This window comes from Notolepis coatsorum (genome assembly GCF_963971535.1).
Source record: "Notolepis coatsorum genome assembly, chromosome: 20".
In the NCBI taxonomy this organism is placed as follows: domain Eukaryota; kingdom Metazoa; phylum Chordata; class Actinopteri; order Aulopiformes; family Paralepididae; genus Notolepis; species Notolepis coatsorum.
In genome coordinates this window covers 39281716-39307088 of record NC_140184.1, presented here as the reverse complement: position 1 = coordinate 39307088, position 25373 = coordinate 39281716, and the positions used below count along the sequence as shown (strand labels likewise).

Genomic DNA, 25373 nt, shown 5'->3' with positions numbered 1-25373 from the left:
TTTCCGACATCAAATTCGTAATTTCTTATCGTACAAATATTGTCATATTTATTTTAATTATGATTAAGTAATTAATTCCAAGGAGGCCTGTAGCGTTAACGTGAAGGAATCACTATGAGAACACAGTCTGTCAAGTTATAATAACATTTTAAATTAGTCAATCAATCATGAGATTTGATCGTGGGCTGAGAGCATATTTAAGACAAGTGCTCGGTGCTCCTCAGCACTCTTAGATCTGCTCTCAAATAAGATCGCAGGAAAATTTGAAGACTCCCACTCCCAGCCCTAATATGTCTTAAATAGGCCGAAATCTGGCTAAGACGAAATATTTTGTCATAACTTCGTTCGAGAATGAGACCCAATGAATCTAAGCTAGGCTAGCGATTTGGCACATTTTCACATCAATATCAGAAAATATTAAATCTTTATTTTTGACATAAGCAGTTGATTGCTGTTGAACATGTCAGTTTCATTAACGCAAATGATGTGGCATTGAGTTTTCAGTGAATGAATGAATGAATGAATGAATGAAAACTTTATTTAACAGATTGCAGAATGGGTACAATACAGTACGGCTCAATACATACAATTGTTAAGGGGATGCAGACCTGAGAAAGACGTTTGTCTTGTTTCCATCAGGGTCCCCCATTTTCAATTCATATAGACATTTATGACATACACAACATACATGACATTTATGGCATAGGGACATAGGGCATTTAGTACTGATACATTTGTGACATAGGCGGTATTCAAATATACATCGTATACATGAAGACATCGCCTCCCATTCATTTCCCCAGCTGATTCCCCTCTTCACTCTTAGCTCTTTGGACCATACTTCTGGTATCGTGAGAATGCTGTCCAAGCTGGTCACACCAGACCATTTGAGGCTATTGTAGCGAGGATTGTGTTGAAGTGCCAGTGTGATCTCAATTTGTTCTTTATAAAACAGGTAGCTCAAATCAAGCAATCTGATTGGTTCATTGTCATGGTATAATGAGCATACCCACAGCAATTCCTTTTCACATGTCAGTATCACTGCGTAAAAAAAATAATAATAAAAAACGTCTGGTCTATGGAGGAGACTGGGGCTGATGCATTCCCAGTTAAAAGGAGGAATCCTCTTGGTGCCAAGATTGGGGAAGCCCTCGCGTCACGGCACACAATATGCCCATATATGGACCAAGAGAGGCTCAAAATGGCCAATAGTGTCATCTGAATCAGACGGATAAAGTGATGATTTTATCCTGATTATTTGATTATTGCCATTTGCCACTTCCACTAAATGTATTAATCTAGCTACTAACTGGGGAGACTGATAAATAAATATAGCAGTGCATGCATCAACCCCAGTCTTGTCACAGTTGCTCAATCAAACAGGCGTTATTTGGACGAACTGATCACATATCTGGAATCGAAATGGTTACATTCTCACCTGAAAATATATAAAAACGGCATAGTAATGGTCCTAGGTCCTTTGTTAAAACAGCGCTTGGCCTTGGTATATAGTCGGCATATCTGCCCGACTACGAAAAAAAAGAATGCCAGCTATTTGTTAGTGTATGTTGCAATGCAGGCAGCCAGGAGGGCCTATTTCCTTTTGAACATTATTATTTACTTATACAATTATTTAAATTGAAGTGTGTCTTTCTTTCATATTGCCATAGCCTACTTGGTAACCTATGGGGCTGTCAGAACTACGCCCCTTAGCCGCGACATAATAACCATATTATACCATGGCCTGTGGTGTCCAATATTACTGACAGTGAGCTATGAAAATATGTACATTATTGTGCAGACAGCATTCTGCATACAGTGGCATTTACTATTTGATGCAAAACTATCTGATACCCTCTATAAGAAATGTGTTAAAGGCTCAGCCCTCTATATCTATAATGTGGGTAATAAATAATAAATAACGTGAAACTTAAATAACTTAAATAACTTGAATAATGTGAACACTGAGTCATACGGCCAGATCATCCCCACTTCCGTATCCCCTCACGACACAATATTCACGTTATTCAAGTTATTTAAGTTTACTGACGTTATTTAAGTTTCATGTTATATATTATTTATTACTCACGTTATTTAAGTTTCACGTAATTTATTATTAATTACTGACACTATTCAAGTTTCACGTAATTTATTATTTATTACTCACGTTATTTAAGTTTCACGTCATTTATTATTTATTACTCATGTTATTTATGTTATTTAAGAGACTGCAAAAGACAATACGGACGTGGGGAAATTACCGGATATCCACCTTAACTTTTGGAACTCTTTGAGAGCTGCTGAATTAGCTTTCAAAAGGTAACTATTCTCATTCGCTCTTCTGCAGCTGAGTTGCTGAGGTGTCGATGATCATCAATCTGAATGTTCATTTTACACCTGCTGTAGAAATTGGTTTACAAATTAATACATTTGTCTGCCATGAAGAGGTAAATCTGATTGAATGTTTACTTGTGCTTACAAGGTAGAAAAAAGACGAAATGCACACCTGTGTTGATGAGGCACGTGGAACCGGAGACAAACTATTTAAAAGGTAGCACTAGCAACACACTTGATATGCATCAATTTGTATTAACCTCTTAAGATGTTACAAGAACCAACATTTTGACAGTTGGATAACTGGTTTTCCTGATAAATAATAATAGAGTCTTGCATCAGAGCTATGAGTATATGATACTCGTATTTACTCAGGTTTAATGTCATGATGTATGAGTACTGTGAAAGGCCCTCCATGTTATGAAAGGCACTTTATGTTTTACTGGCATGTTCAAAATGGCTTTCAGTGTGCACTTTCTAGATTACTGTTTACACTAATTTAGTAGCAATGGTGGGATGTTGAGAAGCATTTAAACGGTGAAACAATCCACTTTATTCCCACCGTGGTTTTCCATGATCAAACACGCATGCACGCACGCACCAGGGGCGTTTTTAGGGTTAGAAAACATTGGGGGCTTCAGTCCGGGGGGATGGGGGGTGGAGGGCGTGTCTGTGTTTTTTTTAACACAGAAATACGCAATTTTAGAGTAATTAGAGATGAATACTGAAAAACTAGAATCATTAGAGGTTCTCAAAGTGAGGTCCATGTCCATGAGAGGGATCTGGGCAGTCCCCATAGAAAATTCAAAGGACCAAATCATCAGTTTCTTATTTATTTATTTAACCTTTATTTAGCCAGATAAAACATTGATCTGGTCCAAGAGGCCCCAACAGGAGTACAAATATACATATATACACATATATATACATATATATAATATATATACATGATATACTGTACATACATACACACATATACACCAATAACAATATAAAAACAGTTAAGAATCATACACATAAGCAAATAAACAAACAAACAAACAAACATATGCACAGCCTATGTACAAAAGAAATAAACAGTTCATCTCTAGTCTTTACAGTTTTCTTCAATTGCATAAACACTCAAATCAAAAGTATTACACAATTATCAAAACCTTACACTCAAGGAGCAAAACATAGGCCCAGATTTGCACCCCTATAAGCACAATGTCAGCCTCACACTTTTTGCAAAACAATACACACAGTGATTTGCAAAACACTAAACATACTTGCATTACATAGAATGTCAAATTACCACACATATGAGCCAATTGGTTAAACACAGCCATCAGATGCACAAACACAACATTGCTTAATTGTAGATACACCAATCAGGTTTAAGCACTATAAAAATGCAGCAGGTGAGTTCACCTGTCTTCAACCAAAATGGAAGGAGAGTGAAGTACTGTACACAGAGAACGTGAAAATATACAATACATTCACCAAACACTACACAAGACAACCAATGATGCAGACTGTGTTATGGTTTGTAACCGACCCCAATCGCACAACACAAGACAGGTATGATGGTTTGCCAAGAAACAGATATTTATTGAACAACAGGGAAAAACAGGGAAAAGGGCACTGTCCCTTTAAGGGAGAATCACAAATACAGGAATATAATATGAGGGGAAGGAAAGGTGCCTTTAAGAGGCGGGCTGGGAAAGGGAACACTATGGGAAGGAAGGGAACGCCTAAGGGAAGGTTAAGGGAACGCCTTGGGACAGAGGAACTAGAGACTAGGTAAACCAGGGACAAGGAGAACTAGGGAGAGAGGACTAGGGACTAGGAGAGCTAGGGATAGAGGACTAGGGACTAGGAGAACTAGGGATAGAGGACTAGGGACTAGGAGAGCTAGGGATAGAGGACTAGGGACTAGGAGAACTAGGGATAGAGGACTAGGGACTAGGAGAACTAGGGATGGAGGACTAGGGACTAGGAGAACTAGGGACAGAGGACTAGGGACTAGGAGAACTAGGGATAGAGGACTAGGGACTAGGAGAACTAGGGATGGAGGACTAGGGACTGAGGACCGCGGAGGCGGGCTGGGGTACAGGGAGGAACTGGGGAACTGGTGGGAAAACATCTGGGCCGCTCTGCAGGACAGAGGAGAGAGTTAATGCACAAAAGGGAAAAAACAGAGCAGGTGCAGAACAGTCCAAATAACAAAGTGAACAAAGTAATAATATCTTCGTGTGACAAACACACAGGGGGAGATGTAAAGTCCAAAAATACTATTCTAAGTGAGAACCAAAAACAGAGGCATTACGCTGGGAGATGAAATGTCCAAACTAACTAACAGAGGCAATACGCTGGGAGATGAAATGTCCAAACTAACTAACAGAGGCAATACGCTGGGAGAGTGACATCACAATCTAAACTCACCCAGGCGTATGCGTAAAGGTACAGGAACAGCAGCGGGAACGGGGGCAAGGGCACTACGCTGAGTGAGTGACATCACAATCAAAACTCACCCAGGCGTATGCGTAAAGGTACAGGGACAGCAACGGGGCGAGGGCATCGCCACCGGGTGGCTGGCTGTCCGAGCCGAGGGACAGAGTCCTGGAACAGTGGCGGTGGCGAGGATGTCGTCCACCGGGTAGCCGCTGTCGGAGCCGAGGAACTGAGTGGCGCGCCACACCTTGGTGTGCGCGTCGGAACAGAGAGACGCATCGGGTTGCGTCTGCGAGGAGGAGTGTGCCAAGCAGGAAGGTCTGGAAGATGCGCGTCGGCGCGCTGAGGTCTGGAGAGCGTGCCAAGCTCGAAGGTCTGGAAGATGCGCGTCTGTGCGCTGGTACGGAGGAGCGTGCCAAGCTCGAAGGTCTGGAAGATGCGCGTCCGTGCGCTGGTACGGAGGAGCGTGCCAAGCTCGAAGGTCCGGAAGATGCGCGTCCGTGCGCTGGTACGGAGGAGCGTGCCAAGCTCGAAGGTCCGGAAGATGCGCGTCAGTGCGCTGGTACGGAGGAGCGTGCCAAGCTCGAGCGTCCTTGGAAGATGCGCGTTGCGCGCTGAGGACTGGAGAGCGTCTGCGCTGGTCTGGATGTGCGTCAGGACGAACAGCTGCGCGGGGGTCTGCAGTGGAACGCTGGGGTGCCTCCCGTGGAAGTACAGGGAGCGCAGACCAGTCTCCCCCACAGGCAACGGCGACAGCTGGCGAAGGCTGGAGCAAACATCTCGACGCCGGAGAATGGAACAGCATAGGCAGACAGAGGATCTCCCGAAAGAGTCTAGATGTTTAGAGAATATGACTCGGCAAGTATACAACACGACCCCACGCCAAAACGAGGGGAAGCGCCCTGGTATTTAAAGCCCACAGGGGGACTAATTAGCCTGCCACCACAGGTGCGAGAGATAATAGAATATCGAACAGGTGTGGCCACTAAGGGTAAGGAACGAGAGGGTGGGGGCTAGAGAGAGTGAGTGAGAAGGGAAAATAAACAGTATAGAAGGGAAATAAACAGTATAGGCTTAAAGAAACAGAGAAAAGGTAGTGAGCAGCGGGCAAAACCTCACAGTATCCCCCCCTCCAACGGGAGCCACCCGGCGACCCAAAACAAATACAGACAGAGTGGCAGGGGGCAAAACAAGAGGTACTGGCCAAGCCAGCAGGGGAAGCCACCACAAGAGTGGGGCTAGCAAAAGAAACAGGGTCGCCGAGGGGTAACTGGGGGAACTGGTCTAGAGGAACTGGTCTAGAGGAACTGGGTCTAGAGAACTAGTCTAGAGAACTGGTCTAGAGAACTGGGCTAGAGAACTGGTCTAGAGAACTGGTTTAGAGAACTGGTCTAGAGAACTGGTCTAGAGAACCGGTCTAGAGGAACTGAGGGGCAAGCAGGGTAGCAAAGGGGTAACCATGGTAGCACCGGGAAAGGGCTAGCAGAGGGAAAGGGTAGCTGCCAGGGCACTGATAGCTACAGGGCCTATGCTAGCTGTACTGCTACATCAACATAGAGGCTGCGCTAGCTGCCGAGCTAGGCTAGCAGAGGGAAAGGGTAGCTGCCAAGGCACTGATAGCTACAGGGCCTATGCTAGCTGTACTGCTACATCTACATAGAGGCTGCGCTAGCTGCCGGAGCTAGGCTGGCAGACAGGGCTGGACCAGCATGAGAGAACAAGCTAGCTGGAAGGACAGTCCTAGCTGTGGGAATACTGACCTTGCTAGCTGAAGGGCAGTCCTAGCAGTGGGAGAAACTACACAAAAAAGTGGAGGCCATGCAGAGGGACCGGGTTAGCTGCTTGGGCCTGGCTAGCTACAGGGCCTATGCCAGCTGCAAGGCTGCATTAACATAGAGGCTGTGCTAACAGCCGGGGCCAAGCTAGCAGACCGGGGCCATGCAGAGGGAAACTGGGTTAGCTGCCAGGGCATGGCTAGCTACAGGGCCCATGCCAGCAGCAAGGGCTGCATAAACATAGAGGCTGTGCTAGCAGCCGGGGCAAGACTAGCAGACAGGGGCTCTGCTGAGGGACTGGGTTAGCCGCCAGGGCATGGCTAGCTACAGGGGAGTCAAACAGGGCAAAACGGGAAGCAAACAGGGGAGCTAACCGGGGAGACTAACAAGCAAAACAGGGAAGCTAAACTGGGCTAAACAGGGGAGTAACAGGCTAACAAGGGAGCTAAACAGGACTAACAAGGAAGCTAAACTGGGCTAACAGGGAAGCTAACAGGGCTAACAGGGGAGCTAGAGGGGACAAGAAAAAAAAAGGCAAACTCAACATACACAGTCTGTGCTGGCTGGGGTCGTAGACTTGGTGGGGTCGTACTGTTATGGTTTGTAACCGACCCCAATCGCACAACACAAGACAGGTATGATGGTTTGCCAAGAAACAGATATTTATTGAACAACAGGGAAAAACAGGGAAAAGGGCACTGTCCCTTTAAGGGAGAATCACAAATACAGGAATATAATATGAGGGGAAGGAAAGGTGCCTTTAAGAGGCGGGCTGGGAAAGGGAACACTATGGGAAGGAAGGGAACGCCTAAGGGAAGGTTAAGGGAACGCCTTGGGACAGAGGAACTAGAGACTAGGTAAACCAGGGACAAGGAGAACTAGGGAGAGAGGACTAGGGACTAGGAGAGCTAGGGATAGAGGACTAGGGACTAGGAGAACTAGGGATAGAGGACTAGGGACTAGGAGAGCTAGGGATAGAGGACTAGGGACTAGGAGAACTAGGGATAGAGGACTAGGGACTAGGAGAACTAGGGATGGAGGACTAGGGACTAGGAGAACTAGGGACAGAGGACTAGGGACTAGGAGAACTAGGGATAGAGGACTAGGGACTAGGAGAACTAGGGATGGAGGACTAGGGACTGAGGACCGCGGAGGCGGGCTGGGGTACAGGGAGGAACTGGGGAACTGGTGGGAAAACATCTGGGCCGCTCTGCAGGACAGAGGAGAGAGTTAATGCACAAAAGGGAAAAAACAGAGCAGGTGCAGAACAGTCCAAATAACAAAGTGAACAAAGTAATAATATCTTCGTGTGACAAACACACAGGGGGAGATGTAAAGTCCAAAAATACTATTCTAAGTGAGAACCAAAAACAGAGGCATTACGCTGGGAGATGAAATGTCCAAACTAACTAACAGAGGCAATACGCTGGGAGATGAAATGTCCAAACTAACTAACAGAGGCAATACGCTGGGAGAGTGACATCACAATCTAAACTCACCCAGGCGTATGCGTAAAGGTACAGGAACAGCAGCGGGAACGGGGGCAAGGGCACTACGCTGAGTGAGTGACATCACAATCAAAACTCACCCAGGCGTATGCGTAAAGGTACAGGGACAGCAACGGGGCGAGGGCATCGCCACCGGGTGGCTGGCTGTCCGAGCCGAGGGACAGAGTCCTGGAACAGTGGCGGTGGCGAGGATGTCGTCCACCGGGTAGCCGCTGTCGGAGCCGAGGAACTGAGTGGCGCGCCACACCTTGGTGTGCGCGTCGGAACAGAGAGACGCATCGGGTTGCGTCTGCGAGGAGGAGTGTGCCAAGCAGGAAGGTCTGGAAGATGCGCGTCGGCGCGCTGAGGTCTGGAGAGCGTGCCAAGCTCGAAGGTCTGGAAGATGCGCGTCTGTGCGCTGGTACGGAGGAGCGTGCCAAGCTCGAAGGTCTGGAAGATGCGCGTCCGTGCGCTGGTACGGAGGAGCGTGCCAAGCTCGAAGGTCCGGAAGATGCGCGTCCGTGCGCTGGTACGGAGGAGCGTGCCAAGCTCGAAGGTCCGGAAGATGCGCGTCAGTGCGCTGGTACGGAGGAGCGTGCCAAGCTCGAGCGTCCTTGGAAGATGCGCGTTGCGCGCTGAGGACTGGAGAGCGTCTGCGCTGGTCTGGATGTGCGTCAGGACGAACAGCTGCGCGGGGGTCTGCAGTGGAACGCTGGGGTGCCTCCCGTGGAAGTACAGGGAGCGCAGACCAGTCTCCCCCACAGGCAACGGCGACAGCTGGCGAAGGCTGGAGCAAACATCTCGACGCCGGAGAATGGAACAGCATAGGCAGACAGAGGATCTCCCGAAAGAGTCTAGATGTTTAGAGAATATGACTCGGCAAGTATACAACACGACCCCACGCCAAAACGAGGGGAAGCGCCCTGGTATTTAAAGCCCACAGGGGGACTAATTAGCCTGCCACCACAGGTGCGAGAGATAATAGAATATCGAACAGGTGTGGCCACTAAGGGTAAGGAACGAGAGGGTGGGGGCTAGAGAGAGTGAGTGAGAAGGGAAAATAAACAGTATAGAAGGGAAATAAACAGTATAGGCTTAAAGAAACAGAGAAAAGGTAGTGAGCAGCGGGCAAAACCTCACAGACTGATGAAAATATTAATTTTCTCCCATTTTCCCAAATCAGTCAATATGTCATCTTGGAGAATCACAACAAAAAATTCTCTTGCCAGATCCAGCTAGGCAAAGAGATAATGTCTAGTATTTTCTGTACTCTATTTAAATTTTTTCAGATTTTGTTTTGTTTGACTGTAATTTTAACCTGTACTGGATACAGTATTTTATGTTTGTCTGATATTTGCTGAGCTTACAGTGTTATGCACATAGTAGCATGAATACTGGGACATGTTTTGTTGTGATTCTCCATGTTGAAATGTTGACTGATTTGGTTATATGGAGAGAAAATGTATATTTTCATCAGTCTGCATCATTGATTTGGGTATATGGAGAGAAATCTTTTTTTTCCCAGCAGTCTGCATCATTGATTTGGGTATATGTAGATAAATAAATTATATTTTCATCAGTCTACAGCATTGGTCTTGTGTAGTGTTTGGTGAATTTATTGTATATTTGCACATTCTCTGCGTACTTCACTTACAGTACTCTAATCACTGAGAAGTAGAATTGCTAAATATGTTTTAGGTTAAGCACAGCAGTGTGTGTAACTGGTTCAAACAGAATTAAGTCATATGAATGTGTTTCATATGGTAACAAAATGTAGTTTTTATAAATTAGTGTATGGTTTTGACAAGTGTTTAATTTAGCAAAGGATCTGAGGTGTTCTGATAATTGTGTGTGTGGTTGTGCTAATTGTGTGTTTTGAAACACCGGGCCCTGTTTTCAAAATCATGCTTAAGCAATCGAAAAAAAACTGTATTGTGTGTTTCATTATATACATGTTTCAGTCTTCTCATAAAAAAAAAATTAGATTTTGGGGTATTTTCCTGCCTTTGGTCCACTTTGCATTCACATCTTAAATGAACCGCAGCAGGGTTCACTTGCAAGAGTGAATGAGCTTTCACACCACCCCAAACCAACCGGACTATCCGAGGAAATGAACCAGGGTTCGATTAAAGCTTATTATAGTTTATCACAGTATCATGAGCATGTCTTTGTCAGTGGACACTGGACATGGGTATGGATGGCTCCAGGTGCTGCTGCGTTAAAGTGCACATCTTCAATACCTATCTGTACTATTTAAAAGCACAGTGCAGGACACACTCAAAGGTTATCGCACCTCAGAGATGGCAGTGGACATGTAAGACAGGACAAAGGCCATATGTAATGGCCTTTGGATTGAGGAACATACTACCAGCCAAAGGAGGAAGCAGAAAAGGATGGACGAGTATGTAGTTGAGTCATCTTGTGGCACAAGCTCAGACCTCAGCTCAGGAGATCAGCTGAGACAGAGACTGTTCTATCCAGTCGTCGACAGAATGCTGCAAGAGCTTGAGAGCAGGTTCTCATGAGTTGGATAACAACTTATGAGAGGCATACAGGCATGTTATCCAGCCTCAGACCAGTTTCTCTCAGTGGAATTGCTGCAACCCCTCGCCACACATTACAATATCCAACTATTGCCAGAGGAGATCACAGTTGCAAAGTGTTTCCTGGTCAGGACAGGCAGAGATGCAGTCCCTACTATCCAAAGTGTCTTTTCCCTCCTGGATGATAATAATAATAATAATAATAATAATAATAATAATAATAATAATAATAATAATAATAATAATAATAATAATAATAATAATAATAATAATAATAATAATAATAATACTGCATTTGATTTATAAGGCGCCTTTCAGGACACTAAAAAAAAAAGTCCACAAACCGGTGAATGAAAAAATAATAGGATCAAATGAAAACTACTTACTAAAAATTGATTAAAAGTACTAAAAACCAACAAAAAATACCAAACAATAACAAACATTCAGCACAGACAATGGGGTTGCTGACATCGTAAAAAAAAAAAAAAAAAAAAATGTAATGTAATTTTTATTTTTTATTTTTTTTAAGCTCCGGGGCTAGGAGAAAAACATCCAGGGCTAACAACGCCACTGGCACGCACACACACACACACGCACGCGCACACGCACACGCACACGCACACACACACACACACACACACACTAAATGCATCATGGAGAGAACAGGAGTACTGAGAGGAGTGCTGCTGCCCATCAGAGAGAAAACAGACAGGTTCAAATAAAAGGAAGAAAGAGCAGTGGTGTAGGAGGGCCCAAAAGTAAAAGTAGAAAACCCCTGAGAATAGTACTCTGGTAGAACTTAAAGTAAAATGATTAAAGTACTATTAACAGTATCAAGGGTTAAAAAAAACTTGTTCAACAATATATCCTCATATGTCGGCACAAATAATCGTTGATGCATCTCTTATCTTATCTCTTAATAATCTCTTAGTTTAGGTGGTTTGGTAACGGTTGTGAAGTTGTAGCTACATTTGGTTGATTTAAAAAAAAGTTAAAAAGTACATAATTATGGGATATTTGCTTTGAAATTTAGTGGAATAAAAGTATAAAGTATCCTAAACTGGAAATAGGCCTAGTAAAGTAAAGTAAAGTAAATTACAAAAACTTCACATTTGTACTTTAGTACAGTACTTGAGTAAAATCACTACTCACAGAGTGTGAGATTCACCACAAATCAATTCCTCAGCCTCAGGTGGATGAGTTTAGGATCAACCTGCTTCTTTCAGATAAGCATGGTCTCATGAACCATTGATCATGGTCATAGATCTCTCTGTGTAACAAGAACACAGCAGTAGACCAACCAAAATGTATTATGGGTTCATATATTATGTTATTTTCCATTGAATTTATATATAGCTCTTTTATATTTTTGGTGGCATGCTTATTTTGCCTATGTCCACTCCATGTACTATTATATAATTCATTGCTGCCATCTGGTGGAGCAGTCACACGATTAGAGATGGCAATAATGCAACAGCCAAGACCGGAGCCAAGAACACCTGACTCTCATGATTACAGCATTTGACAAAGGACCCATGAGGGCTCAAAATGTTGTAATACAATAAAATTGTATTCTTTTTGGGAGCCATATACCGTGCAAATTATACCGTCCATTATAATGTGTTCTACAATTCTGCACCTACATGTAAGTCTACTTGAGAACTTGAGAAAGTTAAACAAGGGCAGACAATTATGAAAATGTGATGAAATGTGACGATCATAGAACAGTGGTTCCCAAAACCTTTTCAGGTCAAGAACCCAGAAGATGATTCATATTAGGCTCCGGACCTCCATTTGACAAAAGTTTGTCCCAGGATTGATATGTATGACTTAGTCCATAATTCCATAATTATCTATAGGGGGGGATAACACTGGAAAGATTGAAACCTAATCATTCGCATGCATTGTGGTTAACACATTCTGCGCCATAAACGAGTTAACTTGTTATTGGCCGCCATGCGTTGAGCGCCAGAAACGAGTTACCGGTAACTCGTTTTTGGGATCGTTATTTCATTTATTCGCTATATCTATTCATAATTCATAGCTGCAGCCTCTGGTATCCTCTTCAGAGCCTGTCTGAGCTGGCAGACGGTCAACACCGCCATCTACTGCCAGGCGGAGCTATTGCATCTCATTGAAAATGGGTTGGTGTGTTTTAGGAGGCGATCTGAGCCGGGCGGGCAGGGTTTAAATACTCGGGCGAACCAGTTCTATACAACGGTGGCATCGAGCAGTAACTCCGCCCGCCCATCATTGTGAACCGGTTGGTAGTGTGGTGCGGACCTCCATAATGTGGAGCATTATTTGGAATTGCGATCAGATATTTGGATTATCTCTTTTGCATTACATCAGATACAAGGTAAGAAGATTATATATAAATTTGATCGTTAATCTGACATTTATTTCTACCGCGATCACAGCTATATGTGTGGACCATGTATGGCTGTTTACCGTTGGCTGTGGTGGGGGTGGGGGGGGGAGCGCCCCGCTACGACAGTAATTTCATGTATGGACGAGGAGACATACTAATGATAATCTAGCGTTGATTTCAGGATGATTAGATAATCAGCCGAAAAATGACAACGTGATGACTGGATTACAGTAAAACGCCTTTTTCTCGCCTTTTTCCTGGAATTACAGAAAAACACCCAAACCATACTCTATTCAAAACGGTATGTAACCCGACGGCGTTAATAGACCCATAGATATAATATAAGATATATTTTAAGCACTCGCAAATGTCACAGTCTAAAACTATATCCATTGAATAAAAACCTGGCGATGAATTGGGTATCAGCGCCCCCTGGCCCTTTTTGTATATTTATCTATTGGTGATAATCCGTCATTGTTGTTTTTGCATGCTAATTACTGAGTTAGTCTTTTAATTGTTTGGAATTTAGTCTATTAATTCCAAACAAACCACTGTTACTGCTGGTGAAACATCACTTCCTGTGCATAGGATGATTTTCCCAGGAATGTCCTACCAGACACCAATGTTTTATTTTTTTTAGAACAGTAGAGAACAGCAAATGTAAAAGCATACCTGGGTATATATAGAATCCTCATTATCAGTTGGATGAATATAAAGTGGCAAAATAGACATTTATTTATATGAAAATGTATATGTTACAAATTTATTATATCAGATTGTAACTTTAAACTAAGATAGTAAAAAAAAAGAAAAAATCCCAGACCCACTTTGGGAATGGACCTCTTAGGTCTTCATTTGAAAGAATAGGGAAGTTTCACACTTACCACCCAGAAGAGTGTGCTGTGGGCCAGAGCCTGGTACTGGTCTATGGTTGAGAGAACACTGAGAATCAGACAGGCCAGGACTATGAGAAATCTATAGGAGCAGAAAAACAAAGCAAATCATGAATATATGGGGTTTCAGTTTCGGGGATACATTAATCCTTGTAATTTTTTCCCTATTGCTAGGTTTTAGTGAGTTTTTCCTTACCTTCGTGTGGGGTATGTCTGGGAGTGTTGCATTTATTTTACATTTATTTTTTGAATTTGTTGGACCTTATGGTGTTCTTGTTTTGTTCTTGACTTATTGTGATGTTTCTTCTTGACTTGTTTAAAGAAGACGTGTATGGCCCATGGGGACATTAACGTGTGTTGTCGGGCCTTACAAATAAATTTGATTTGATTGACAAGGTGATAAATGAAAATCATGGCCACAACATAGACACAAATGCAAAATATTATTTAAGTATTAAAGTATTATTAAAATAAAAACTTTTAATTGCTCTTTCTATCTTGCTGACATGATTTAAATTTTGATATGGTGATGAAGTCAGACTGTGCTCCTGATGTCAAGATGACCATGCTGTTTGGGAAATGAGTGTTGCTTTTATCACAGCTATGCACAGCCCTCTTAATCACTCAATGCCCAATTACAGCATGGCGCCATTAAATAAGACGAGCAGAGAAGGGTTTCATGTGTCAAATAAAAAATGTGGACCAGAGTAAGCAAAACCTCAGTCAACACAACAGTTCTAACTGCGGCCATGACTACATTTAAAATGTTCAGTTGTTTTCAACAAATAAAATCTTGCTATGTAAATTGGGGTTTCCACACTCAAGAGAGACTGACATTGGGAACAACTTCTTGAATAACATACACATCAATACAAAATAACATGATTATATGTTATTTATATGAGAGGTATCTTGCTAAGCTAAATGAGAGTGTCAGAAGTAAATGGCCCATTGGCGCCTAAAACAATCTTGTGAACTTGTAGCCTAAAGCCCCAACCCATGATTGGACCATATATAAATGTGATGTATGTATGGTCCAATACATTTATGAAGAGTTTGATAAGGTATCTCTAACCTTTTTGGAACTTTACTAACCAATCCTTTTTTTTTGTTTTTGATCCACTTTTTCTCCCATTTTCTATATTTTCTCCCATCCCAATTTTGGATCATCCAATTCAACCCTCCCCTGTCACAAACGCTGTTTCTTGCCTCCCACAAGCCGGCTGCAATGTGGACTAAGTCATACATAGCACAAGTCCCCTCCGGTACTTGAGGTAACAGCAGTCGCATCTTTTCACCTGCGCAGCTCGATCTCTCAGTGGCGAGGAGTAACGCGTGGGAGGCTCACGCTGCCCCGACACTTCCTGATTCTACTGCGCAGGCGCACCAACCGACCTGTAGGAGTCGCTGTCCACAACGCCCGATCCCCACCCATCAGTTTCCCACCCCCTAATACGGCCAATGTGTATTAGTATGAACGACCAGCTAAACTGAAAGCAATGTGGAGTGCTGGGCCCAGCGTCTCCGCATTCGTGGCGAGCGCCTTGCCCACTACGCCACGTAGCCGCCCTTTACTAACCAATCCTGAAGCAGAATATAGATCTGTTTTACAAATATTATACAATTATAAAAGATATGCAAGTCAACCAGATCCTGTATCTTCAGAATCCAATGCTGCTAAATGACTAACATTTTATATTAGAGTTTATACCCTATAAACTCTCACAGTTTATAGGTTCTGATCAATCGTTTTCCTACAAACAAAAATCGTGATGTATGGTTATTAGGGATGTTCGATATTGGCTTTTTTTTTACCCATATCCGATATACCGATATTGTCCAACTCTTAATTTCCGATACCGATTAGGCTTTGGCGGTATGACGGTATACTAGGGTATTTCGAAATCCCGTCGGTATGATTTTCAATACCGTGACGTCACAGACTGTGCGCCAAATCACAGATGCGTTTCTTTATATTACACTGACACAGTTTTTTTTTTGCCATTGCTATGTCTATACATTGGTTTCTTGTTCGAATGCATTTATTTCTATAGACTAGTGGTGCCCAACCAGTCGGCCGTGATCGACTGGTAGATCGCAGGGTGATTTTCAAGTAGACCGCAAGATAATTTTTATATAACATCGAGTATGTTGTCACGTCACGGCTGAGATGAGGCTTGCTTTAGTGCAGAGCTTTCCTCTCATTTCATTTTAGACACAGACCAGTGCGGACCTTCAATGACATGCAATTGTAATTTCATTAGACACAGACCAGTGTGGACCTTCAATGACATGCAATATAATTGACGTGAGCAATGGGCTAACGTTAGCTGCTAACTAAGTTATCCCATAACTAGGCTAAGCTAACTAGCGTTAGCCGCTAACCCTGGAAACGCTCAAAGCGGACTCCACGACACCAGTTCCATTCGTGAGGAAAGGGGGTGGGTTACTGTATATTGACAAGGCTTGACAACAGAGGTTCAAAGATAACTTCATATTTATTGGTTATTCGTTTCTTTATATCGGGCATCCAGTTTCCATCACCGTGTGTTCAACTGTTCATGTGTTGACGTTCGAGTGTGACATCATCGTCTACGGCAGCTTACACGCTCAAACCGCAAACCTAAAAAACCCGGAGCGAACCAAGACTGCAGTGTGTACACAAACCAGAGGAGGGAGAGGGAGGGGGGGAGTTCGCACTCAAGGACGGAGCAAGGACGGAGCGGAGCACCCATTCCTAATGAGAAAGCCCCCTAAGCGCCTGCCTACCACCGCAGAGACATTGATTGATTGATTGATTGAAAACTTTATTAACAGATTGCAGAATGGGTACAGTACAGTACAGCTCAATACATACAATTGTTAAGGGGATGCAGACCAGAGAAAGACTTGGGGAGGTTGGGTAGGAGGGGTGGGTGGGGTGTAACATGCGTTACTTTATGAAGAAGATGTCAATGTGTTGATAAATGAAGTGTGGGCCCAATATGTTAGGATATGCCAATGTCAGCATATTTGGGTCACTTGACCTTTAAGATTCCAGGTATGGGTGTGGTTAGGGGCGGTCCTAACCATCAGGGGGCCATCTTGGATTGGAATCATGCCTCATGGAGTTTTTGTTTGCTTACTGCTATTGTGAGAGGAAGGGGGGATTTTTCCAGGCCTCCTAAAATATTCTCCAGTAACCAAGGACAGTTCAGCTACAGTGGTTTTTCCCAGTGGATTACTTATTTTTCCTTTCCTTTTCTAAGATGTGGATCAACCCAGGACTTATCACTATTCTATTTTGCCCTTAACCGATAGTACAGTGTCAGACTGTTAACTCTGATCCCCAGGAGAGGTGGAGACCTGTGAAACATATTAAGAAATTATATCATAATTCCCGCAAATTACCCAGGATTTTTTATTATTATTAAAATATCAGTAACAAATCCTCACTGCAATATCTTCTAGGAGAAAAATCCCAATGCACCATTTTAGCTGCACAATATGTGTGGAGCTGCCACCAGCTGACACCAGCTGAGGAACAGCCAGTGGACAATTTTAGTGAATTGTGATTGTCATATGTATCTCATGTATTGTTATGTTTTGTGTTTTTTGTTGTCTTTCTGTGTGGACCCCAGGAAGACTAGCTTGCCACTTAGGTGGCAGCTAATGGGGATCCTTTTAAACAATAAACAATAAACATCATGAGAGCTGCCATCAGCTGAGGAAATAATTTTTTTATTTTGGATTCTCAATTCAATATGAAAATAACTAATGGTGCACTGTTTGAGGTGATTTAGGATTGGGGATTTAAATAATTACCACTCAATCTCCAAACTACCCTGGAACTCCTGCATCTTTGGTAAACAACCAGTCTTTTCTTTCAAGTCACTCACATTTTAAGTCCACACACCAATGTGGGTTTAGAGCACAGCACTATTTCAGCTGCCACATTAGTATAGTAGTATCTGGATTAAATAAAAACACTATGCTGCCCTTTTTCTGTCAAAAGCATTTGATACCCTTTGCTTTTGACAAATATTATGTAATAATGGTTTGGATAGAAAGGCTTGTGATTTCAGAATTGTTTGTTTGAGAGGCGTTTTGTAAAGAATTGGCAAATTATGACAGATTGGCTTTCCTTTGTTTTGTAGGAAGAGGATTGTTGAATCAACTTTCCTATCAATTCTGGACTATGGGGATGTAATTTACAAAAATACCACTGCCTCCACACCTTGGGCTCTGTTTACCACTCAGCCCTGAGGTTTATTACTGGTGCTAGCTACAATACTCACCACTGTATTCTCTATGATAATAATGGCATGTGAAAACGAATTTCCATTATTTTTTAGTTTACCATGTAACATATGTCCACTAAAAGTGTTTGTTTTTGATACTGAAACATAAATCTCACTCAAACAGAAGTCTCACTCTGAAATCCTGAGAGGCGTGAGTTGTTGCAGGCAGAGCCATTTATTAACAATTTGTTAATAAAGGTTTCAACAAGAGTTCTAGTGTGTCAGTGGCCACAACAACTGACACATGCCTTCTCTATTTGAATGACCACATCAAACAAGAGGTGGACGCAGGCAAATACTGCGGCATGGTCATGCTGGACCTACAAAAGGCCTTTGACACGGTCAATCACTCCATTCTGTTTGACAAGCTAAAAGCAATTGGTTTTGATAGTCTATCAGTGAGCTGGATGCAATCCTACCTTGAGGGGAGGGAACAGATGGTGGAGGTAAACGGTACCCTATCCCCCCCCCTCACAGTGAGCTGTGGTGTTCCACAAGGAAGCATACTAGGACCGCTACTGTTCCTAATTTATGCAAATGACATGTCGTCAGCTTGTGACTGCAACTTGTTCCTGTTTGCGGACGACTCAGCCCTGCTGGTCTCTGACAAGAACAAGTTACAGGTTGAAAAAACCCTCAGCTCGGAACTAGGCAGAATCTGCATATGGCTCGCTGATAACAAACTATCATTACACATGGGCAAAACAGAGTCCATTCTCTTCGGTTCAAATAACAAACTCAGCAAGACCGACGGCTTCTCAGTTACAGTGGGTGACAATATTGTCACAAGGAAAGATGAAATTACCTACCTGGGGTCCATCCTAGAGGCTAATCTCTCCTGTGACAAAATGGCATCCAATGTAATAAAAAAAGTCAACCAACGAACTCGATTCTTGTACCGGATCTCCTCTCTGGTAAACAAGAACACCCTGAAGACTCTGGCAGGAGCACTCATTCAGGGGTACTACGACTATGCTTGCACCTCATGGTACCAAAGCACCTCAAAGGCGCTAAAAACAAAATTACAAACATCTCAAAACAAACTGGTCAGACTACTGCTTGACCTTACTCCTAGAACCCACCTCACCCCTGCCCACTTCGACAACCTAGGATGGCTTAGAGTAGACGACAGAGTACAACAACTTGCAATGGGCCTGGTCTACAAGATACACTACACGACCAAGGTACCCATGTACATGTCAAAATACTTCCCCAAGGTCAGTGAATACCACGATCACAACACCAGAGGGAGCTCCACAAATCATGTCAAACCCAGATTCGGCTCAAATAAGGGACTAAACACGTTTCGCAATTATGCCACATCAATGTGGAACGCCCTACCCAAAGCTGTAAAGGAATGTGGATCACTACCCACTTTCAAAACCTCTCTCAAGGGACACCTACGGGAGACTGCAATTCAACACTGGCCCCTGTAAATATCCTAACCCAATCATTCCAACCCCCTCCAATGTACAGTCATTTACCTAGTATGGTTTTGTCAATAGTTCAATGTACAATTGTGTTTGTTTGTACAGTGTCTCCTCCCCCCCCCCCCTCAATGTACAGTGTTACTTGTTTATACAGTGTGCCCCCCGCCCCCCCCCCCCCCCCCCCAACCACCTCCAATGTAAATTACCCAGTATGGTTGTCAATATCCCAATGTACCCAACCCCCCCCACCCAACCTCCAATGTACAGTTTCTACGTCAAATGTATATACTCCCTTTTCTTGACTCCTTCTGTATCACAAACAGTACTGTATTTGCAAATCTGGTATGTCATAAATGTATAGATGTAGCAGTACTGACTATCTGTATGTCATGTATGTCATATATGTCTATATGAATTGAAAATGGGGGACCCTGATGGAAACAAGACAAACGTCTTTCTCAGGTCTGCATCCCCTTAACAATTGTATGTATTGAGCCGTACTGTATTGTACCCATTCTGCAATCTGTTAAATAAAGTTTTCATTCATTCATTCATTCATGGCATCCATACTCCAACCGGACCAAACTCTGTGGCTCTGATTGCAGGAAGACAACAGTGAAAGTCTGAGTTGGAGAGGACTAACTAACATTAGCACAAAAAGTTTGTTGCATTGGAATACAGCTAGCATAGCATTATATAAGAGATCAAAACAGTGGTTAGTGTTTGTGCATTTCCAAATTGTGCCAACAACATGTCACCCACTTCACGTACTGTAAGTGTTCAGACTACTGATACCGACACTCAAGCAATCTGCTTTTCCATGAGTGGAGAGAGCTGCTACAGTGCAGACAGGGTGGAGGTAATGTAACATGAATTATCATGAATGGTAACTGTGACATTTTTGATTGACAATAAGCATTAAGCATCGGGTATAACATTATTGTAATGAGCTCAATGAACACAAATAATATTTGACCAGAATTTCTCCATTGAAATCTTCCAGGACACGTGGACTGGCACCAATTATACAGAAACCTTGGTGTAATCTCGGCATAATTGTAAATGAGGGCCACTCTCAGTTGATTTTCAAGAATTTTAAACAAAGGTAGATGTTAATGTTAGCTAGCTTGACACTTGCCTTAAACTTCATCTCCAAAATTATATCCACACAGTGTCCCTATTACACCTGTTTTTCTTCCTTGAGCGACTTGCCTGGATCAGGCTGAGAGTCCTGATCGATATCTCGATAGCAATCATTTCAATATCCACTTCATGGAATTCACCTCTTGTTTTTTGTGTCTAATAGCTACTACACCCACTGCAGTTAACATGTGCTGTTCACTTGATCATTTGTATTATGCTGCCACCTGGTGGAGATAAAACGGTGCACTTGTTCATGTCCCTAGCAGCTCCCAGCAGGAGCTAGCACTCGATTGGCTACAGGACAGGTATTGAAAAGGTCTTGCATTGCCAAAACCATGAGAGGTCCTTGTTCATATAGTCATAATTGTGCACAAAAATATATACCAATCGACCTTGTAGTTTGTGAGATTTGCTGCAGACAGATACACACACACACACGGATGCAAATGCACACACCAGAACGATTACATGATCTCCTGCTGCCTGGTGGAGCAAAAAAGAAAACCTGATATTTACCTGTTGTATAGTCACTATATGAAGAGTTGAGTCAATAGAGAATGAGAACATGTCTCCATATATTCTTTGTACATCTTTAAACAAAATTGTATTTATGTATTTTAAATTTTTTACCACAAACCCATCAGACATATTTATATATATATATTAGTGCTGTCAGGCGATTAAAAAAAGTAATCTAATTAATTACAGGATTTGTAATTAATTAATCACATTTTAATCGCATAACCATTTTATGCCTGATATTCTATATTCTATAATCATATTTCAAATGGCATGTGTCCGGATGGCAGAATTCAGTACTGCAAAACCTTCTGTTTAATCATCTTCCATCTATTAATTTGCTTAGATTTTTCAGGTCTGGTCAATTTGAGCATAGTGTTATTCACAGTCAAAGATAAAAAATATTTAATTGATATTCTCATTTGGTTCATTACAATTTACTCAAGCCTAGTAACATACACAGTATTTCTGACACTGGGAATACATTCCCTGAGATCCATAGATGTCCCTAGAATCAGATACCAAGAACATGCAAATGGCCATTTAAAAAAAAAAGTCTGTAAATGTGTATTCTACGTTCTTATGAGATAAAATGAATGAGATAAAACATTTAATTTTTTTTTTTAAAGATCGACGTCCACTTGTCAAAAAGAATACACCCCTGTCAACCATATGAGACAGGGCCTTTTGAAGAAGTCCCATGGTAATTCAGACAAATAATTCAGTACATAGTCCTGGGGAAGAGAGGGAGTAAAATATGGTGTGTGCGTGTGTGTGTGTGTGTGTGTGTGTGTGTGTGTGTGTGTGTGTGTGTGTGTGTGTGTGTGTGTTTGTGTGTGTGTCAGATTCAGATTCAGACAACTTTATTGGTCCCCGTGGGGCAATTCATATTTGCAGCTTCACCACAAGCAACAAAGACAGACAAACAAACAACAAAACATCTCAACGACAGCACGGAAAATAAAAAGAGAAACACTCCATGTGATACAATCCAGCAATAAAAGTAAAAGTAAAAACAGACAACCAAGTGCAAAAGGCTACTTAAAATGACTACTGTCTGTGTTTAAAAGTCTGATAGCCGAGGGGACAAAAGATTTGGCGTAGCGGTTGGTCCTACTTGGTGGGACGTCATAACGGCGGCCAGAAGGCAACAGTGAAAACCGCTGAGACAGAGCATGGAGAGGTTGATTTGTGATGCTCGTCCCCTTCTTGACCACCTGGTCCGTCCAGAGAGAACATAGGTCTCTCTGTTTTACTCCAATTATTTTGGAGCACACTTTCACAATATACTGTAGGCTGTTCCTATCTTTAATAGACAGGCCACTGAACCAGCAGATAAAAGAAAAAGTTAGGAGGCTTTCAATAAAATAACTATAAAAAGTGCTCAGGATCTTCGCACTAACATTAAAAGAGTTCAGCTTTCTTAGCAGGTAGATCCTCTGCTGACCTTTTTTAACAATAGACTCTGTATTTAGGTTAAACTTCAGTTTACAATCAAACACAGTTCCCAGGTATTTGTACGATTCAACAGTCTGGACGTCCTCATCGTGAATTACACTAGCTACACTGGCTTGATGATCGGGGTTGTGTCTGAAGTCAATTATCATGTCCTTAGTCTTAGAGACATTGAGGTCCAAGTAATTCTCATCACACCAATTCACAAAGTCGTGAAGTACAGGTCCATGATCAGTTTCGGAGCGCTGCAGTAGGGATACCAGGACAGTGTCATCTGAAAACTTAACCAGATGCCTTTGGTCATGAAGCGATCTGCAGCTGTCCGTGTACATAATAAATAAAAGGGGAGACAAAACGCAACCTTGGGTAGTGTGTGTGTGTGCTTGAGAGAAAGAGAGAGAAAGAGAAGGAGAGAGATGCGGCAATGGATGCCTATGCAACAGTCCGGCAACATAGGAAAAAATATCCAGCAGGGCTGCAATAAATCCTGAGACCTTCCATACTACATTTGTAGACTTGCCACCTGGTAGCAAAAACAATAAGCATTCTCTGGCCTGTGTTCAGTTAGCCTAGTTATAGGTCTGTGTTCAGTTAGCCTAATTATAGGCCTGTGGGTGTAGCCTCAAAAAGAAAATGCAATAGCCAATATTATCAAACAAAAGTGGAAAAACACTTGAAAAATGATTATCATTATACCCAGAAGCAAGTACATTTAAGACCTCAGTCTGCCAATAATGTAGAGCAGGGGCGGATTTAGGATTGTAGGAGAACCTTTAACGTATACCACCACCTTAAAGCGGACAACATGCACTAGAGAACACTTAAATTCACACCCTTTAATTAATGAAGCAAACAATAATAATAATTAATAATAATAATAATAATAATAATAATAATAATAATAATAATAATAATAATAATAATAATAATAATAATAATAATAATAATAATAATAATAATAATAATACACTGTATTTGTATAGTGCTTTACAGCAGTAAAAAAAGACAGGCATAAAATGAGCACAACATTGGCAGATCAAGAGCAATGCATAAAGTGCAGACATAAAGCATAAAATAGATAGCAGCAAAATAGACAAAGTCAAGGTAAGACATAGAACATTAAATCACATAGTTTTTCATATTAGGATCTAAGATCTAGGGTTAACTCGCCGAACGTTGAGCGCCAGGACCCCCGAAAACCAGAGTATAGTCGGATTTTCATCGTTGTTTCTTTTATTCGATATTTCCATTCATAAAAACATGCCGGCAGCCTGTGTTATCACTGGGGATGGGTCTGAGATCGCAAAAGTCCAATACCGCCGCCTAACGCCTTGCAGCCGCTATTGCACTCCATTTGAAACGATGTGGCTTGGTCAGGGACGTGCACAGGACTTTAGAAAGGCAGGTGCCCAATAGGAGAAAAGGGCAAAAAGTATGAAATGTAATTTTTGGGGTTAATACGAGTCTATGGTACATTCAGTTTCACCACTAGATGTCACCAAAACTACATAATGTCCCTTTAATAACACTTGTCACGACGGGGTTAGGTTGAATGCAATAATACAGAAAGGGAAGGAATGGAGGAGGCAGAGGCGAGGAGTGAAGCTTGGAGAAGGGTGTTTACTGTAGAATCCAGTGCAATACAAGGAGAATACAGAAACTAAATAACAAACTTCACAATACAAAAACAACAAACACTAAGACTTACTAGAGGGAGAACGGTGCGACACGACGTGGAGGAACAGGGGGTAACTGGAGGAATGTCGCCACAACGAAGGGGAGACAGACAGACACCTAAATACCCCGACTAATTAACAATTAAGAACACCTGGCCAACACAGAATCACAACAACACCTAGACAATAAGCAAAGAACAACTAAACACAACTAAACACAAAAGCAACTCCTAACAACCCAAAACAGTGCATGACATCACACCAGGGAAGGGAAAGACAATGACAGTACACACCATGACACCACATTAATCAAACTATTAATTATAGTTAACACAGTAGTCAGGATGTCCAGTGTACTGGAGCGCACCGATTGTTTGTCACCACTAGAGGGTGGTAGGGCGCCAATGTCAGGCCGAGGGCCAATGTCAGATAGAGGGCATTGCCCAAAGTTAGGTGGAGGATACTGCCCAGTGTTACCATCCTGCCCAGTCCAGCCAGGACCGGGCCTAGGATCCTGACAGTACCCCCCCCTCAACGGGTGGCTTCCAGACACCCGAAAACAACGTCCATAAGCAGGTGAGGGAGGAAGCCGGAACCCCGGAGAGGACCCAGGGAGAGGACCCGAAGACGAGGGACCAGGATGCTGAACAAAAAACCCAGGAGGGGCATAGCAGCCAGGGGGGTAGAAAACGGGCGCAGATGCCCGGAGAGGGGGGGTGGGGATGGGAACAGAGGCCCGGGGAGGAGGACTGGACCTGGAAACAGAGGTCCGAAGAGGGGGGGTGGGGATGGGCACCGAGACCCGGGGAGGGGGGCAGAACCTGAGAACCGAGGCCCGACGAGGAGGGCTGGACCTGGGAAGCGAGGCCCGACGAGGGGGGGTGGGTACAGGTGTAGAAGCCCGGGAAGGGGAGCTGGACCCTGGAGCCGGATCCCGGACGAGAGGCCCTCCAGCCGCCGGACTAGGGACCGGTTCCGGAGAGCCGGAATGGAGGTGCGGCGGCGACGACCCCCGGAGCAGGATCCCACGCAGG

General features: G+C 43.0%; 1 protein-coding gene across 1 annotated transcript in view; it reads right to left on the bottom strand.

Annotated features, from left to right (window-relative positions):
* The window catches only part of kcnq1.1 (potassium voltage-gated channel, KQT-like subfamily, member 1.1), a 160854-nt gene that overhangs the window by 93508 nt on the left and 41973 nt on the right, over positions 1-25373 (bottom strand). The window contains exon 2 of the mRNA XM_084337483.1: positions 13828-13918. Coding sequence (XP_084193609.1) covers positions 13828-13918 — 91 coding nt within the window. The remainder of the gene's footprint in view (positions 1-13827; positions 13919-25373) is intronic.